Source organism: Delphinapterus leucas, chromosome 11, assembly GCF_059928025.1.
Source record: "Delphinapterus leucas isolate spDelLeu-1000000601 "Yukka" chromosome 11, BTC_Dleu_Yukka2, whole genome shotgun sequence".
Lineage (NCBI taxonomy): Eukaryota > Metazoa > Chordata > Mammalia > Artiodactyla > Monodontidae > Delphinapterus > Delphinapterus leucas.
In genome coordinates, this window is record NC_143139.1 from 11,975,314 (window position 1) to 11,995,201 (window position 19,888).

The 19,888-nt window shown below is 41.5% G+C and overlaps 1 protein-coding gene across 2 annotated transcripts; it reads right to left on the bottom strand.

Moving 5' to 3' along the window:
- Positions 1-89: 89 nt before the first annotated feature.
- On the bottom strand, positions 90-18,243 carry ARHGDIB (Rho GDP dissociation inhibitor beta). Of its 2 annotated transcripts, XM_022577661.3 has the most exons (6): positions 18,113-18,243; positions 9,057-9,237; positions 8,283-8,366; positions 6,311-6,387; positions 2,855-2,918; positions 90-775 (listed from the first exon to the last, which is right to left on the bottom strand). In XM_022577661.3, exons 2-6 carry the CDS (start codon positions 9,229-9,231, stop codon positions 576-578), a joined length of 600 nt encoding a protein of 199 aa, XP_022433369.1. In that variant the 5' UTR covers positions 9,232-9,237; positions 18,113-18,243; the 3' UTR covers positions 90-575. The 2 variants fall into 2 exon arrangements, with proteins under 2 accessions (XP_022433369.1, XP_089776475.1); XM_089920349.1 differs by lacking the exon at positions 18,113-18,243.
- Between the last annotated feature and the right edge of the window lie 1,645 nt (positions 18,244-19,888).

Below are 19,888 nucleotides of genomic sequence, written 5' to 3' on the forward strand. Positions count from 1 at the left end.
CCCCAGTCCCTCTGAGGAAACTCATGAATGGGAACCATCCGGTTACCATATTTGTTTGAAGGAAGAAAGCAAAGAAATGAGGGTCTCAATCTGATCATACAACTGTTTTATTCTTGTACTCTTGTGCTGTTTACAGTGTCTCCCAGTGAAGAAGAACCCCAGTTGGCAGGGAATGTGATTAGGGACCTTCAGTGAATCAGCAGCAACCACAGGAGAATCCAGGGATGGGAAGGAGATACAGGGACCCAAGGCAAAAGGACTGTTAGTGCTAGTTTGCCCATTTCCTGGCCTCTAGTTGCTCGAATGGGAATAAAAGAGGGAATATTAAATGATTGTCTACTGGGATGGAGAACCGGGGAGATCTGGCTATGAGAGGGGATCAGAAGTGTGGGGGCAGGATTAAAGCCTGGGTTTTAAGCATCTTGTTCGGGGGACCACTGTGAGAGACAGTGTGGGAGAGGATGCAGCGATAAGAGAAGGTGGAGGTTGCTGGAGATGGGGCTCAGCTGTGATCAGGGAGGAGGGATGGGGCTCTTCTGGGTGGCAAAGGTAGGGAAAGGGATGGGCAGAGGCGCTCATTCTGTCCAGTCCTTCTTGATGGACAGGCTCCACTCCCAGGTAAGGTGGTCGTGCTTGTCATCATCCGTGAAGAAGGATTTGTTGTGGTAAGTGCCTCGAGCAAGCATGCCCTTGGGGGCCTCCTCAGTTGGAGTCAGAAACTCATACTCCTCTGGCCGAGGCCCGTAGCTGCCAACCATGAATGTTGCTTTATCCACTGGGAAGAAAGAAAAGCTCATTAGGGTGAAAGCCTGGTAGAGGGAAAACAAACACTGCACACTGAAGAATTTGGAGCACAGCTCACTGTGATCAAAGCCAAGAGCAATGGTTTCCAATCCTGGCTAAATACCAGATTTACCTGGGGCAACTTTTTTATTTTCTCTTAAAAACATTTTTTTTAAAAAATTGGAGTTCTTTTGAATAATACACTATTGTTTGACCCACTCCCAAAGGTTAGTGATCTGCTGTGGGTCCCAAGCATCAGTGTCTTTAAAACACATTACAGATGATTTTGAGATTCAGGAAGGTGGGGAATCAGTGCCCTAAATCCATGGGGATCTAGACTCTTTTTATGGAGATGTAGCAGATTATACCATAAAAAAATCCCAGGTGGTCAAAAGGTACAAACTCCCAGTTATAAGATAAGTAAGTCCTGGGGATGGAATGCACAGCATGGTGACCATCGTTAACAGTACTCTAGTGTATATTTGGAAGTTGCTGAGAGAGTTGATATTAAAAGTTCTCAACACAAGAAAAAAGCATTGTAACTATGTGTGGTGATGGGTATTAACTAAACTTTTGGTAATCATTCTGCAATATATACATATATCAGATCATTATGCTATAAGCCTCAAAATGATACAATGTTATATGTCAATTCTATCTCCATAAAAAAATATCTCAAACTAGTTGAGACCTGAGTTCTGGCTTCAGCTCTGCAACTACCTAACACTTTGGAGCCTCTCTTTCTTTTCTATATAATGAACTTCAAGGGTCTTCTATATACAAACTATCATTCTATGAACAGTTGGAGGAGATAAGGTAACAGCTGGGGATCAGAATGAACAGAATTCATGGATGGAATAATTAAATGGAAAGGAAAACCCAATAATTTGGTAAAAACAAAAAATAGTGATGAACTGGGACAGATGGTAAAAATAGCCAACCAAAGTTATTAATAGGTAACTGGGTTATATATTAAGAATAGTAGGGATTAGAAAGTATAAATAAAGGTAGGTAGGCAGGCAGGTGACATTTAGTTAGCTGTTGTTTTGAATAAGCTTGGAGGAACCGCTACAGACACCTCATCGACCTCTTGCCCAAGTGAGGCACCACAGTCTTTACGCCCAAAGGAAAATAATAAACTGAACTATTTTTTCATGAGACTAGGTATTGGAACGATCAACCAAGATCTTTCAGGTTAACAATCTTCTGTGGCATTTGAGTCACTGAGTGGTTCTCTATGTCATGCAAATGGATCAGCATCTTCCCTAGCCCTCATTGATCGATTTGGAGGAACTGACCTACAGCACCTTCCCTAGCCCTCATTGATCGATTTGGAGGAACTGACCTACACATTATTGTTTCACACTTCCGGGGGATGCTGTTTGACACCTTCAGGTAAAAGGGAACTTTACAAGTGCTTCCATCAGCCTTCCACCGTTCACTTCTCCCTGGCCATATTAATGGAAGACAACTGAAGACAGGTTCCCACGGCATGTACCGCTTAGGTGCAACTTGTCGAGAAAACTGCACGTTAAGTAATGTGATATTATTTGTTTCAGTTACAAAGCTTTTCTCGATTCTAGAAAGAGTACTTTTTTCTATTTCTTTGTTTATGAAATTGAGCACTGTCCCTACCCCTCTGCCCCGCCACCTGCCCCCCGTATGCTGCTACCACCTCCCATTGGATAGGTCTTTCCTATCTCGGATTTCTCTGACACCCAGGTTTTATACTTGTGAACTGGTTTTTTTTTTTTTTTAATTTTAAGACTATATTTATGTACTTTGATTCAAACTTATCTTGGTTACTCTTCCCCTTTATAAGTAATAAAGTTGAATTCCAGAAGCTGAATGCTGAAGTTTAGTGGCTGACCCAGTCTTAACTAAGTTTCCTGAATACAGACCTTGCCATTAATACGTAGGTCAGAAGTATATGTGTGCCTCTCATAGGGTGAGTGTCCACAGCTGTCATCAGATTCTTAAATGAGTTTAGGGCTAAAAGTTGCTAATAACCTGAAGTTTAAGTGTCGGTGAGAAGCAGAGTTTGGGACAGTGGAAAGTGTTGATACTTTACCTTTCACTCCAGTCCGGTAGGTGTGTTGAACATATTTCAGTCCTGACACAATATCCCTGTTCACCTGTAGGTGGGAAGGATTCAAGCGATTCGGATTAGAGAGGATCTTTCATTTTCCCTCATCTTTCATGCTGATCCTACCTAGCTGAGGCTTCTCTGAGGACGAAAGGACTGAAGATTTGGTTCAGAATAAGTTACTACTGTCTTTTAGCGCGGTGATGAGGCAGACATTGGAGAGAGGAGGTCACAAGACTCAACGTTACCAACCTGGTTGTAACTGTCTAATACTGTGATTTTTGGTGTCGGGGATGGGATGGTTAATTACAACATTGTCTCAATATTCTTCATTGCATTTCTCCTTCCTCAATGGTCCAGAGAATGGTCTTGATCTCCCCTCCCTGATATTACTGGCCAGAAGACCATCCTCGTTTTAGGTTACAAAGGTACCCATGGAAACTATTGTGTAAATATCTGAAAAATCCTAACTTCAGAAATGATCCACCTAACATATGAAAAACAAGCAAAGAGAAAAGCCGTAATGGAAAATCAGGTCTAGAAGGTGACTTTGCCTGGAATGTAACTGTGATTGGAGTCTAGAGATGAGGGGATGCGTCACAGGAAAACATCCCCCTCATATGTAAATAATGGGTGAAATCCATTTGCATCTGTATTTTGGATGGCTGTCATTTTCAGACGTTGTCTGAGATCTTGCCACTTTCCCAAGCCTTTCAAAGAAAATTTACTAAAGCAGAATGAAAATATAGACAGCCCAAGCACTTTGTTTTTCCATGATTCATTCTACCTAGGACTGAACTGGTCTCTCTGTTAATTTTATACAGTGGTCATGTTTACACAAACAAATTAAAGTGGGCATGGCAGCATTAGCTGGATGGCTTGGTTAATTGTTCGCCGATGTAAGAATTAAAGCATCTTAAAAATAGGTTCTCCTCGACAATAGGTAGGACTCCCTTTTTGTTTTGGACGGAATAGTTAAAGCAATCTGTCAGTGCTACATTTTGTTTCGTTGGCAATGAGGTAGCACAGCCGTGAATATTGCCAGCTGAGGTTTGAAACTGTCACTCAGTAAAATCTGTAGCATAAACCTACCAAAAGCAGACAGAAAGAAAACAGCTTCATTGAAGAAACTGTGATGAAATGAAACCCAAACTTTCTAATTCCTCTGACTTCCGCATGTGGCTCATAGAAATAGGAAAAATGAATGCATCTTTCTAGAAGTCTCTAAGCTGGTCTTCTGGGCCTAGTCGAAGATGTGGTCTGGTGGTTAAAAGACCAAAAAACAGGAGTGGTGGCAGAGTAGTAAATAAGGGCTTCAAAATAAAGAGATTCCTGTTTTTCTACTGCTCAATAGAGGGTTCATTTAACATAAATGTGGTTGAAACAGACGAAAGAAAAGTATAAATATTCCTAGTTATTCTCTTCCTCTGCCAGCACATCCCTCCCAATTGTCTTTTCCACCCCAGGAAAAGACAGTTTACTGGGAGCATGAATAAAAGTGAGAGCCGGGCTTCCCTGGTGGCTCAGTGGTTGAGAGTCCGCCTGTCGATGAAGGGGACATGGGTTCGTGCCCCGGTCCGGGAAGATCCCACATGCCGCGGAGCGGCTGGGCCCGTGAGCCATGGCCGCTGAGCCTGTGCGTCCAGAGCCTTTGCTCCGCAACGGGAGAGGCCACAGCAGTGAGAGGCCCGCGTACCGCAAAAAAAACCCAACACACAAACAAACAAAAAAAAAGTGAGAGCCATGGAAATCACATATACCACATCTCCTTGGGAGGCAGAAGGAAAAGGGGAAGAAACTAAAAGAACCATCCCAGTTTTTGGAGAGTGTTTTTAAGTTTTGAGGGAGAAAGAGAACTTTGAGAGCAACTAAGAGAGTTAATGAAAGAGGATTCTAGGGTGTGTTGCTGGTGTTATGAATGCAAACTTTCTTGGACATTTTTCAAAAGACATCAGTAAAGATTTAAATCACTTTCCAATTACATATTTTCAGTTTGGAACTGGTGTTTCTTCCTCGATCCACGCTGGGACAGGCCACAGGGAGGTTCGACTTTATGTGGGTTACACATAGAGAGTGACCTTTCCCTGTTAGAGACAAGGCCAAATCTCTGAAGTGGATGGGACTTGAAAACTGCTCCTCCATCGCCTTCATGTGTAATCCTGACTGCCGAGGACCCAACCCCGGCCTTGCCACCCATGGCAGAAGCCCACGCACCAGACCTTTCCTTCTCATCTTATTCACATCAACATTTCTTTTTGAATTTTATTTATTTATTTTTATACAGCAGGTTCCTATTAGTTATCTATCTTATACATATTAATGTATATGTGTCAATCCCAACTGCTTATTAAATTGAAAAATTAAGGCAGTAGCATTAATGATTCGAAATTGGACTGATGTGAAACCCATCTGAAGCATATTTGGATACAACGCCTTACTAAACTCTCAGGTGCTTTAGTAATAAATACAGGAAACAAGTAAGTGACTATTATAGAGTGTCTATTATAGAGTAGGCATCAACAAATATTTTCAGAAGGAAATTATTTTGAGGCATATTTGTATGTGGTGTGGAATGATTGTCCATGGACCCTGAATCATATCCTGAACCTTGGAGAAAGAAGGGCTGGTGTACAAATAGAGAGGGCAGATGGGGTCTTTGTTGGTGGAGCCCAAGCCCTGGAGGAAGTGACCAAGTGGGAGTGAGGGGCAACCAAAGCACATATAAGCAATTAAATGCAAACAGTGAATTTCTAACTCATTTGTTTTCAAAGTCAAGGTTACTTTTCTCCTTGATTTTGGTTGCTCACTGGGATGTGGGCCTATTCATTCTATGTCAGTTTATCTCCTATTTAGTTTTGCTCTTACTTGTTTACCTGCTGTACAACTAAGTTGTAATTTCCAGTTATTTACCAAGCACCACACCCCCTGGATTTATATATCCTTGAGTAATTAGAGCTGAGGCTCTAGCTGTTCTATTTTCTTTTCCTATTAATTGATTCATTCATTTATCTATTTCTCAATAAACAGTCATGAACTATCTACCATTTTAAAGTTTTGCTTGAAATATTGCAAAGAAGTGATAGATAGTCTCTCCCTATCTCAAGGTGTTTAGGCTGAATAGGGGAGAAATGATACAAATGGTATAATACAAATTAATGTGTGTCTTGTGGATGGGAGTATTAGAAGGTCCCAGGAGAGGGATCCCATTGGCTTCAGTGATCAAGGGAGAGTCCAAGGGAAGGGTCCTGGCTGGAAAAAGGCATGAAGCAAAGGTGCACCTGTAACAGGTAGAGCCCAGGATTGGGGAGAGGACAGTCCAGGGAAAAAAGAGAAATAAACAAAAAGTATGCCAACGTGATAATGCAAGAAATTTGATTTTTTCTTCCTCTGATTATAGGAAGGATTTAAACTTTATTAAAACATACACAACCAGATACTTACTTTGAAGTTAATTTTGACTCTATATTCAACACCTTCCTTTAGCACAAAGGTTTCTTTTTTGAGGGCTTCCAGATCCCCTGTAGAAGTAGATTTTGAAAGAGTTAATTCTCCTCAGAAGGACATTCACAAGGAGATGAATGAAGTTGAAGCTCCAGAGCCATTTGCTGGGCCTCTCAGAGCAACATGGTCCACATGGTCCTCAAGTCAAAGAATGTCTGAGATTAGTTGCTGCACAAAAACACATTTGAAATGCCTGAAATCTTGCAGCCAGATGTGAAAGAAATGTGATAGAGCTTTTCCCCAAGTTTGACTGCAACCTTAAGGATATGTAAGATGTTATGGTTAAAGACTCTGCCCCCACCCCTCAAATAAAGAAATAGGAGAAAAATATTATATGAGTGCCAGCTATTTTTTTTTTTTGTAGATTTGTTAGCATTTGTGGTGTTTTCTAGCTTTAAAAAATGTACTCATTTGGTTCCTTTTTATCATTCTAAAAAAATTTCACTTTTGTACTTAATTTTGCTTTTGCATTTGCAATTTCATATTATTTTTCTTAAGGAAAAGGAAACATCACTTAAGTTATAAAAGCTCCAGGCTCCATAAAACTGAGATCTGCCCCTAATTAGAGAGGTGATCTTTCTCTGCTCCTCTCCCAACGTGATCCTGTATAATTTGACATTCGGGGTGACTGTGTGTGTGTGTGTATGTTTTGCACAATTCTGTGCACCTGCTTCATGTACAGAGTTGGTACCAGCATCCTATGTATACATCTGGGATTCACCTCTATAGCATTTTTGTGACAGAAAACTGAATTTGGTTTTCTTGCTGCTGGGAAAAGAGGACAGAGACCAAGTTTTCCCTGCAATATCATCAAGCCCTCTGAACAGAGCATGTTTCCTCAGCGCTAATTCAGACCTTATCTTGCAAAATGATGGTTGTACCTGGTAACTTTACGCAATTTCGCACAGGAAGAGGTCTGAGGTCCGATGAGAGAGAGAGAGAGAGAGTTTCTCTCTTGGAGAAATGCTAGAACGTGGAGGTAGCTGAATGTATGCTCTAATGATTTCGGTTGAATAGGAAGTATGTCTTAGCCTCCAATTTCCTTTCTCTGACAAAAAGCCCATAAAAGGTAAAGAGTGGATGTGTCCTGTGTGAGGGGAACCACCTTGCTGTTAAGCCTACTGTTCTAGAGTCATGCTTTATTCTGTCTCATGAGTCCATTTTTTGAATCTAGTAATAATTTTTGGTTTTTTACTAAAGACCTGCCTTTCATGCCCCAAACCCCTAGCTCAGTGGCCCTTTCCTCATTCCTCCCATTTGCCAATTTTCCCCAAATCAGCCACCTTCCCCGTCTCTCCTCATTTCCTCCAGACCTAAGTCTCAGGAAAGGACTTGACCCTTGTCACAATAAAGTGAAAGAAAATAACATGTTAATTTGTACATCTTTAGTGGGGGAAGTTGCTTCTTTAAAAGAATCAGAGCTTTAAGTTAAATAATGTGTATTTAACAGTGGAATTCCTAGCATTATTCAGGAGGTCTTAGATTTCTTCCTGTCTTCGGGTAAGTTCTGTAGCTGATGCAAGGTCAATATTTTCTCTGATGTTTAGATTGTATAAATATTACCATTTCAGAAGCATACAGCTTGCTTCTTAACATTTCCATCAGCAGTCTTTTTACACAAATAGTAATTCTCCTGCTACCATGTGGAGATAAAAATCTGAAGTAAATATGATACAGGTAGATATATCCAGTACTTACACCTGACCCCTTTTCAATTAGAGACAGAGATTGGGCTTTTCATTAAGCACAGTAAATACTGTGAAAACTATGATTTGTGAACTGGGCTCAGCATACCTTACTAGAATTCGCTTTACTAGGATGTTTCTCTTTTTTTGCTGGGACAGAAGACAAAAACCAGTTTGCCCAGTGATGTCATTAGGCCCCACTAAACAGAACAGATGTGTCCACTTACCAGTGAGGTCCATGGTGATGGGTCCTGGGGCACTTTCACAAACCAGGGTAAGACGGGTGACAGTGACATTGGGGGCTGTTGGGTCTGCAGGATTCAAAAGGGAATGTAAGCACAGAGAGGAGGTATTTGCGTACTCGTGTGTGTGTGTGTGTGTGTGTGTGTGTGCATTTAAAGTAGGAGAGAGAGAAGATAACAAAGAAAAGGGATATCTCCATCTGGAGGAGAAAAGAAATGGAAGTGGCTGATTCACCATGCCTGGTCTTAGTGGCCTTATACATTCCAGTGATGCTATTTCTGCTTCAGGTCCTTGTAGGTCCATCTCAATCCTCAATAGCAGACATCTCCTGAGTGGCTATGGGTACTCTGCTGGTTAGTCACGGCCCATCCATATCTCTGGGCCATGTCTTAGTTCGCCATTGCCTATGTGTATGTGGAAGAGATGGTTATTTAGGTAAGGAGTGAGAAGGAGAAAGAGAAGAAAAAGAGAGAAGGTGAGCAATCGTGGAGAGAAGACAATTCTGAGTGGTAGTCTGAAATTCCTTCTAAACCCTCCCTATGTGTTATTTTTATCTATGTCAATGTCAACTTGCACCTTATCTCCAAAGAAAGCTTAATTATCTGGTCCATAACTTGATTCGGCACATAGAGATTGCACCTCACTCACTTAACCCTGGGAGCACTTGGTATACTTTCCTTTGCAACTGCTCCTGAGTAGCTGAAATGTCTGCCTTGTCAGTGCCCCTCCACCTGCCCCGCATCTCGGCACACACGCACCTGCTACCACAGGCCCGTCCCCCAGGAGCGTTTTCTTGTACTTCGCTAGACTTTCATCATCTTTGTCCATCTCCTGCAGCTCCTTCAGGGACTTCTGTGGTGGAGGCTTGTAACTGAGCTTGCCATCCAGCTCTTCATCCTCCTCCAGGTGTGGTTCTGGGGCCTTTTCAGTCATTTTGATCTAGAGAGCGAGGGAGGGAGAGAAAGAAGGAGAGAGAGAGAGGATGGTCTATTAGCCAAAAGTCAGTGGATATGAACGATGTTTGTGGGGCTGTTCTTAGCACTATTTTTGCCCTAATGAACTTGTGTAATTGTCAGGGATTTTCCAGATTTTCCCCTAATTCAGCCTCATTCTATTTCACAAAATAAGAATATAATGCATTCCAGGCTTTCCTTTCACATGCCTGAATGTTACCGTACTGGGATGTGTCCCTCCTGTTCACTGAATGAAACTGACAGAAAATAAGTAACTCTTCGGGAATCCTGTAAAACAAGTGAAACAACATAGTACAGCTGTCCCGGACGATAATGAGTGTCCCTAGCTCATATACTTATAGAAATTATCACAGTCCTCCAAATCCAGCCAGCCTTGCCAGTGTCAAAGTGCTCAGTGTGTACAATCCCAGTTATGATGGTTTCAAGTACGTGCTAAAAAATGTTAGCTCTTTCCCATTCATTGACTCTTTCCCTGACCTCCTACAAGAGCTCAAAGGTAACTCATGAGAAGTTGTAGGTCCCTGTGATACCTGCCTGAGTGTCTGATTGGTTTTCACCCAACACTGCTAATAATTCCTTGAGTGCAGGTACTAAGTGTTGTGTTTCTCTTGAATCTCCCAAGACACTGAAATAGTTCAGCCATTTTATAAGCGTTCATTCATTGACTTAATAGGTTCTATATATAAAGATCTTCTGTTCTTTTGAAATGACACAAAATAACAAAGGACTCTAAATTCCTCCAGACATATTGTAACTGTGTCTTTAGTACCTTCTATCAATTTCCACTTCCCTTTTAGTACTTCTCTACCCTCTCGAGATTTCCCCTGACCTTATGCTCTAAGACCTCACCTGGGCATACTCTGGGGTCTGTCTTCTTCCATCATCATTTATATTTACTTGTTTTGTGTTAAAACATTGAGGGAAGATCTAATAAAATTATTCACACATAAGTGTTGATGAATGAATAATAAATTTAAAAATTATTCCTCTTAGGGCATGTAAAGTCAGAGCTTTTCAGAGCTGAAATGAACCTTAGAGGTAATATATTCCAAACCCTAATTTAATCATTGAGAACCTTGAAACCCAGAGGTTAAAAGAATTGCCCAAGTTCACATAGTGGGGTGAGATGCCATGTCTTAATAAAGAGGAAGAAATCTCTACTGGAAGAATTTCAGGCCCCATGGCTGGAAGCAATGGAGCTATTTGGGGGAAACAAGGGAGATATTTGGAGAAGGAGATAATGTCCTGATTTCCTTTTGTTCTGCTCTGAGGGTAACTCTCTTCCCTGTTTTGGGTAAAGGCTTTAGTGCTCGGAAATGGCAGAACACTAAGTAAATACCTATCACATCTCATCCTGAGTGACTCTTCAAATCTCTAAAAAGCCCCCTGAGAGTGAAGCTGTGTCTGGCCAAAATCAGTTATTGTTTTGAGTCTCAATGTCACTATAATTGGCAACAGGAAGAAAAATAATTTGGAAGTGAAGCCAAACAAAAGCAGTTTTAACAGAATAAAAAAAAGGGAAGGAAAAGAAATCATATCTTCTGGCTCATCAATCCTCTTCCAGCAAAATAACAAGCCAAACACTGTGACTCTTGGATCAACTCTGAAAACAGTATTGCAATGCCCAGGTCCACTTCCTGTGTAGGAAGGAAGCATGTAGGCCTGTTCCTATGGCAACTCTTGCTTCAGCTACAGAACCCACTCCACTCAGAGTTGAGCCTCTAGAGAAGATCACAATAAACAGAGTGACTAACTCAACTCATGTTACAAAAAACACCCAGGGAAAGAGAATGAACTGGTTGGAAAAACAATGTAGGATGCAGTGGGTGGAGGTTGTAGGTTGTGGGTAGTTTAAGGACAACCATTAAGTCACACATAAAGAGCAACCCAGAGGAGAGTAATCAGATGAGACAGGTCCTCCTCTGGAGCCTGACCAGATATCCAGGGTAGAGGTCACATAAGAAACCTGCAGACAGAGCATCAGGAAAGCTATCTACAGATGAAAGCATCTCAGGCCCCATAGGCAGGACTTTCTGGAATATATTGCTTGGTTCTAACAAGTCATGTGCTTGAAGTTTGACCATGAGATGATGACATCACAGAAGATCACGGTGACTTTAATAACCTAGGGAATTGTAATTCTGCACCCCCAAATCTCAATTTTGAAAGGAGAGAGAGAGAGAGAGAGACAGAGACAGAGACAGAGAGACAGAGAGAGAGAAAGATCTGGTCTAGGACAGCATTTCCTAACTTCTCACAGTGTAATCACTGACAAGTCAATTTATCTGTCATCTAGAGCTTGATCTTTTCATTAGTGAATCTGAGACTTGTGTCACTTTTAAATTTCCTTGATTCATTACAGATACAATAATTGCTCTATAAAAATGAGCCAAAAATTTATTTAAAGGCATTGAAGATCAGAGGATAATGTGGGATTACTATATGAAATTGTAGAAGTCAAGAGGAGGAAATTCGGGACTACATGAAAATAATCTGGTCTAATTATATAGCATAAAAAAAAGAGATATGAAGTCAGATGACCCCAAACCAGTTCACTCTGGAGAGCTGATTGGAAAAAAAGATGAAAATGTCATAATATGGCAAATAAAGGACTGGAAACCACTTCTCAGGGAAGGGCCTTTTGAAAGCAAAATTAAGGTCACAAATATATGATGAGCATCTAGTACTTACAAGACACTGTACTTTAGCACATACTGGTATTTGTTATTCTCCGAAGTGGAGAAGACATTGGAGGAAGAGCAATCTAGCCATATCAAAAAGCCCAGCTTGTTTGACTGATGGTTCTTAATCTTTTTGGAGATTACAAAGCTCTTTAAAAATTGGGTAAGGGTCATGGTCCTTATAAAAGGAAAAAAGGAAAAAGCCCATGAAATTGTGCATGCAGTACAGGGGTTCATGGACTCCTGAAGTCCTTTGTAGATTCTACTGAAGTCCATGATTAAGAACATGACCTTGAAACTGTAACTTTTGGAAACAATGAAGCAGAGCGTTGAGTGTTAAAGGGGAAGCTTGCTTTTCTCTGAAGCCTGGCCAGACCAATGACACAACTCAGCCTCAAGCCACGGATCCTGTCTGTGAGCCTGAAACGTTGGCCCTCAGAAGCAGGAGAAGATACCATGTAACATCTGGATCTGACCACAAGCCCAGCAGAAGAGCGACAGTGCACAGGGGGCAGTTTTAGGGAAGAGTCCTGGGTCAATCTATTTGATTTTGGGTAATTATTCCCTCACCGAACTAGGCCCCATCATGCATGAGTTTTCATTCTGGCTTTGCCACTAGCTAGCTGTAACCCTGGGAGCAAATGTTCCAACTGCTGTGATCTTCCTTTCCTCATCTAGGGAAGTGAGGGGTTAGGGCAGACCATCTCTAGGTGCTTTCCTTTTCTAAGGCCTTTACCTGTAGTCAAGTGTCAGCTAAATTGCCATTCCGTTACCTTATTTCACCCGTGTATATAAGAGACTACCTACCTCTGTTTTACTATTTCAAATTTATGTGAATTCCCCAAAGAGCCTACATTTTCAATTTCACAGTTCATTTCCGGGGAACTTCAGATTCTCCCAAAGCCCCAACTGGTTTATATATCTTGACAATGGTTTCCCAGACTACCTGTGTGTGTATATTGAATTACAAATACAATTTTCCTTTTTTTTTTTTTTTTTATAATTTTTACTGTTTTTTTTTTTTTGGCCGCACCGTGCAGCTTGAACGATCTCAGTTCCCTGACCAGGGGTTGAACCCGGACAGTGGCAGTGAAAGCCCGGAATCCTAACCACTAGGCCACCAGGGAACTCCCTCATTTTTCTCTTTTCCATTTTATGGGTGCTGCTGAAGTGAAAATAGTAATTTATGGAAATTCCAGACTTTTTTCTAATCTCATCATCTAAAGAACAGCTGGTTTTGTAATTGATGATAATAATTCTAACAGTTATCACACATAGTGCTAAATGCTGTCACGAGGATTATCTCATTTAGTCCTCACCACAACCTTAAGGACGGCTGTTATCACCATTCCCTTCTACAGACCAGGAAACTAAAGGTGAGGTAAGTAATTTGCCCAAGAAGACTTGTTGTGTAAGCGGCAGAATGAATATCTGAGCCCGGGTGGTCTGACCTGAGGCTCTACGCTCTGTCGCTCCAGCTCTCTTTATTAAGAAGTAATAATGAAACTGGAGAGCTCTGGAGAGCTCGTTTGGTCATTGTGGGAATCTCCCTGGGGGGTGCACAGGCAGAGATAAGTGCTGCTTTGCAAAACTCTGCAGGGCAGCTTTAGCAAGTCAGGGAAGTGTCACATAAAGAGGGTTTTCAGTGCAACTAGGCTCCGTGTCCCCTTGCGCAAGTCACTGAACCTCTGCTCCAGTTTTGGCCTCTGCAAAATGAAATCATTGCGTTAAAACATCTCTGAGACCCCTTCATAATTCAATGACCCTAATGCTCCTTAAGTTAAAGAAGCCTGTAAAACAAGAAAGGGAAAGAGGAAGTGGAGGTGAGGTTGGGGAGAACCCAGCCCATCAGCACAGAACGTTCTTGTTGGGGTCTGCTCACCTCCCTCTGCAGCTCACCCCCTGTTCCACAAAGAGCAGGGTTGTTTTGTTTGTTTGTTTCTTTGTAGGTTGTTTTTGACTTTGGTTCTTTACACAGTAGAAGTGAAATGGAGAATTATCAATTTTTTATTTCATAAGGCCCCAAAGCACATACGCTTTTTTTTTTTTATGTGCTTACCACTCTACTTATCTGTTTCCTGCTTCACAGATGCCTACACATGTGAATTTTCACAGCAAACCCACACACACCCATGTTTAGTATTCAGTGAAACAGTGCCAAGATTTAGATGGGCTGAGGCAGCAACTTAATCCTCTCAGGTTCAATTAAAATGCCAAATTAAATTAGGGTGGGTACTCATGGCATGAGTATAACATAGCACAAATCGGTGTTTTTGCTTACAAATTCAGTGAAATTTCCAAGACACTGAAAGTGAAATGCACTTAAGAATTTACCAGTCTCCAGGATGGAGCACACTCTACTGGTTCATTAAGGCAGTTCTAAATAATTGGAGGGCAAGAAAAGGTAAAACTCTTGAGTTTAGATGAAACAAATCACCTGGTTAATTCATAGAAAGATGACCCTGTATGTCTCCTAGAACTTGAGCTTTGAGACCGATGGGCCAGAAATTCAAATTGTGTATCCACGATTGACTTTTTATGGGACTAAAGCCAGTTATTAACCTCATTGAGCCCAAGTTTTTCCACCAGTAAAGTGGGAATAATAATCTTTCTTTACAGGGTTGAAGAGTGGGGAAAACATGAAAAGTTCTTGGACTGTCCTGGTCAATAGTAGATGTTCAATAACACTCTATTCGCTTCCTCTCCTCCTTTCCTGGTGACGCTGTCTGTTTTGCTACAGTTTCAGCTTCAGCAAGGTAACTGACTGCCAGACACCAATGCTTTCTTTTGGATCTGCAGTGTTGACAAGCTCATCTCCTTCCTTCTTAAAAATAGATTTTGTCTCTTTGAGGAGTACGAAAGAGACAAGAAGTTCTGGGAACTGCAAGGATTGTTTATGAACTGAGTCAGCCATAAAATGGGACTGTCACTATTATATTTCTTTAAAAAGCAATTTAATTTTAGATTCTATTTATTGCTCCCTTTCATAAGTGAAGCCAAGGGTCACTCTGTGAATGATGGGAAATGACAGGAGACACAGGCACAGCTAATGGAGAGAATTCCCTCTGGCTCTGGAGCAAAGTACAGTGGAGACTTAACTCATGCCCCAAAGTTGCCAGATCATGCTTCTTAGATGCACAGGCCGGGAGTATTAGATAAAAGAGTAAAGTGGAGGGAGAGAGAGAGACAAATGTGGAAGTCACAGAAGTAGGGGATTTCCGTCAGAGAAATACCTACGTGAGCATCAGCTTTCCCTGTCATCTTCGTTTCCCAATGTCCAGGATATGCCCACTTTCCCCAAATCTGGGGTTGTAGCTTTCCAGCAGGTCATGGAGAGCTGGACCCTCTCAGGGCTGGTGGAGGATGATTTGGGTCTGCTTTGCTGTCTACATGGTAATTTGGCTCATTTGGGGAATCCAAGTTTATCCTTCGGGACTCCAGAAGCTGTCCTGTTTCTGGCTTCCTTTCTGGTGTGTCACTATTCCCTAGTGACTGAGAGGAATTGGTGCTTCCAGGGCTCCTCAGAGCTGCTCTTTACCACCCCCCACCAAGAACATCTGAAAGTGCAGTGCTGGATAAGAGGAACCAACCCCATGCCTGAGAGGACAGTGTCTTGTTACACTGTCTTGTTACCATAAACATTAAGATCAATCAGAGGAGGGTACAGGCTCCTAGAAGCAGAATTCTTTAGCATTTCCCTTGAAAGAATTATTTCCTGAGAAATAATACATCATTCCTTCCCGGACATTCATAGTACAGATGGTCTGCTGATACTGAGGGCACGGGACTCAGAGCATCCATGGATTTTAGTATCAAGGAAGAAGGGGGGTGGTCCTAGGACCAGTGCCCCGTGGACACCCAGATTCATATGCAAAAGGAGAGACAACTCAGCAGACGCATTCATCTTTCCTGAGCCTCTACTGTGTGAAGTCACTCTACTTCCACAAACGTTCATTTTAAATAATCCTCAAAGGAAACTGCATTAAGGCGGCCATTATTGGGCAAAAGACTACACTGCAATTATTCGATCCATTCACAGAGGTTTTAAATTAAGCATGAAAAGTTAGACAGAAGTAGAGACAATTTTTATAAGCACAAATGGTGAATATCAGCCCCTCTAAGAAAACCCAAGTGAATTTTTACAAGCTCTGGCTGTGGAAACCAGAGTGTGTGCAAACCAGCAGGGAGGGACTCAGTGATTCTTCATTGAATGGATAAATGTTGAAGTTTCAGGAGTAACATGAGACCCATCTCTGGGGGTGCCAGTATGGACTCTAACCCAAGATCCTGGGTGACAGTAACACTGACCCAGGAACAAGGATGCTCAGAATGTGGGATTAAAGAATATTTCTTCCATGGGCATTTCCTAAAATGTCCCTCTGAGGCATTGTAGCTACTGGTTCTTTTTTGCACCAGTGTGTGACCTTAGCCAAGTCATTGAACACTTCTGAGCCTTCCTGTCCTCACTGTGTCCTCTCAGAATTCAGATTTATAAATTTCTCATACCAGGTCTGACCCAAAGAAGGCCCTCCACGTAAGTTGTTTCTCTTTCTCTATCTGCTTAATTTTTACTCCCCCCAAAGCATCTCTCTTTCTGCCAGCTGAAGTTTGAAATTTATTGTGCTCCCATGAATTGGTCGGGGCGCTCATCTTTCCATCTGATTGACTCTGCTGTTCTGAGCTTCCACTGAAAACAGAACCTTGACATTGCTCAGAGGATACTTCCTGAGGGACAAACTCACGGTCTCCCAAATAAGGACCGAATTCCAATGCCTGGAAGATGCCAGCATTTGTTCGGCTAAAACCTGGTTATTCCACGTGTGCTGGATCTGTGCGGTATGGATGGGGAATGAACTATTCTCTCAGAAGTCCACACATCTCAGGAAATAATAAGATGATCTTACTATGTCTGTGTCATATCTGGATTTGGGAGGGATCTTTCCTTATAAAGGTAATGAAACAAAGCAATGGCGAAGGTGAATGATGGTTGCCTATGACTGGACTCTCTGGGGCCAGCACAGACCGCTTGATTCTCTTTGCTTAATCATTCCTGCACTGAGGCTCCAACATGCTAACCCTGAATTCAGTGGTTCTTGGTCTCTATGTGAAGGGGTGACTATGGGACCTCCATGTGGGAGAAATCTGCATTCCCCGAGCCTGAGCAGAAGAACAGCTCAGAGTTTATCAGACCCATGCCACAAGTTACCCTAGGTCCAGAGTTTAATTACAGACCACTTTCTAAAACATGCTGCCTAGGACATCCTCTAAAAAGGAAGAAAGTATTTCCGGTCACACCTAAAGCACTTCTCATGGCTGCCAAATTCAGACCCTGACATTTTGAAGGCCCACTGACTGGGGGTCCTATCTGAGCCCACTTGGATTTTTCTAGAATGTATCTCTTAATAAATTGTTTGGTGTCTTCTGTGTTTGCTTTTAGTTTTCTCAGAGGTAAAGAGCTGGTCTTTGGCAACAACAGCACTTATCTTTTTGCCCATCTCACTGGCTTTTGCTAATGGTAGAAATGCTATCCCTGTAGAATGATGAGTAAATAGCCATGCCCCCCCTTGGATAATTAAATCCCACTGTACCCTAGGGGAGGCTTTCATTATGCATTTCTCTTACATCCCCAGAAAATTCTTCAGTGGAAAAGAGCTTAATATTTGACAACTTTGAACCATTTTTTTTCTTTTCAACCAGTCTCTTTAAAGTCTGCCTATAAACAGGAAACCACACGTCTCCACCCCAGCAGAAACCCACCATCCACCAACGCGTTTCGTATCAGTTTGGATCTACAGTCTTTTTGCTTCTGAGCTTGGCCAGATGCCGGCTCCAACCTTGTAGGAACCTGGCCAGGCACGCCCAGTGGGTACATTCAGAGCCTTTTTCCAGGACATCCAGAATTTATCTCCTGGGCTGCAGCACTCACCCTCCCTCACCGAGGTGCCTCCCCTGAGTCACGGCTGCCACTCCCGCTCACCCGCTCTGACTTCCCCTTCTCTGCAGCCTCCTTAGGTACTTTCTTTTCATAAAGTTTGTTTTAAAGAGGCACAGCCCCTCTCAAAAAAATAAACCGTAGAGGACTGTAGTCTTGTGTAGAGATTCCTCCATTTGTCCATGCTCACCTGTAGCCCCCCCTACCTTGAAGATATTTCAACTTACATTCAAGGGTTCACGTCTCCGTCCTGGGTGCCTCTGTCTCTCAAGGCTGACTTCTGAGCACTGGCAGTTAGAACAGGAAGGAAGTCGTGAGAGAAAAAAAAAAAAAGTTTTAAACCTACTTGAAGAGGAAACCCTGGGCTGTCTCAAATCCTGTTCCTTTGCGCTGTGTATCTCTTGATCAGCCAACTCTGAACAGCATTCCTGACAATTCATGGCACATGTGAGAGCATGGCCACCCATGTGAACACGGATATACCTGAGTGTTCAGACAAGGGTCTGGAGCTTATAACTGTGCGTCCTATGGATAATTGTGTGGATATGTCTAAAAATCAATTTCAGTGCATACGCTTCTGAGGCAAGTAATCTAAAACCAGTAGCAGAAAATTCACATAGACCTTACTTTGTATCACTAACTTCTGTTCCTTTGGGGTCTCTGCCAGCTTCCTTATCAGCCAGATATTTTGAAAGTTAGCTGGTAGCGAATGCAGGGTGCTAAGACATCATGAATTTTAACTACATGTATTTAGCCCTAAATCTTAACATTTGTCCTCAAACTGAGCTTTAGAGTTTTGCTGGTCATAATTTCAAGATGTAGCGTGTATTCCAGCACAAACCATCAAATGTTATTTATTGTAGTTTTCACTAATTTTTCTTTTAAATTAAAAGAAGCCAAAGCACTGTTTTGATTAAACCTCGGAATGCAGATTACAAAATAAAACTTCATTAATTCATAGTCTTCTAACTGAGAACTTGTTATAATTTTACAAGTGCTAAAACTGTCTTTGTACCTTATTTGAGGAAATGGCTTGTGAAGTAATTTAAATGGAAACAAGTTGCAGAGGCCATATTTAAATCATTTGAGGGAACAAACAGTTTTTAAGGCACCCAAGCCACATTTTCACTAGACATTTCCATTGTTGCTGCCAATAATAAATGCTTATTTGTATTAATATTTCAATATTCAGTATTTACATTGTTCTAATATGTTTAGAGCTGACTAATTATGCAAACTGACATTTATTATGAGAAACTGACATTTATTTTGTAGTCATTTAAATGTAGTGCATTCTGTTCACTTCATTTAGTAATTTGATGCCACCAGCTAGATCTTATCCTTAGTCAACGGAACTGAAATAAGTAAGGAGGTGGTGGTCATCTGATGGGAGAAAAGAGATTAATCTAGAAAAATATGAAAAGGAAAACAGCATAGAATTAAAATTAATAAAAGTGAGGAAAACCAAATACAGATTTAGTCTATAAATTTCAAAATGATGTAGATAGAACATAGCCTTTGAAACAAAGTCTCTGACCGTATTATAAATAAAAGCGAATATTAATTTACACAGAAGATAGTAAAGTTTGTAGCTCAGAGCTCTCAAGAAGGGACATATTTCTTCTTTCAATAATATTTTTTGAGCACATAACTCCTCCAGGTATTGTTCTAGACACTGCATATAAATACAAGGTATCTAGATACAGCAGTAGGCAACAGACAATCTCAAAATCTCTGCTCTCTTGTGGAATTTATGTTCTAGGGGAGACAGACAATTGAAAAATAACATAGAATAACATAGGTAGAGTTACCATATGATCCAGCAATCCCACTCCTGGGCACATATCCAAAAAGAGCGAAACCTATAATTATAAAAGATACATGCACCCCAATGTTCACAGCAGCATTATTTACAGTAGCCAAGACATGGAAGCACCCTAAGTGTCCATTGACAGATGAATGGATAAAGAAGACGTGGTACATATATATATATATATAGAAGG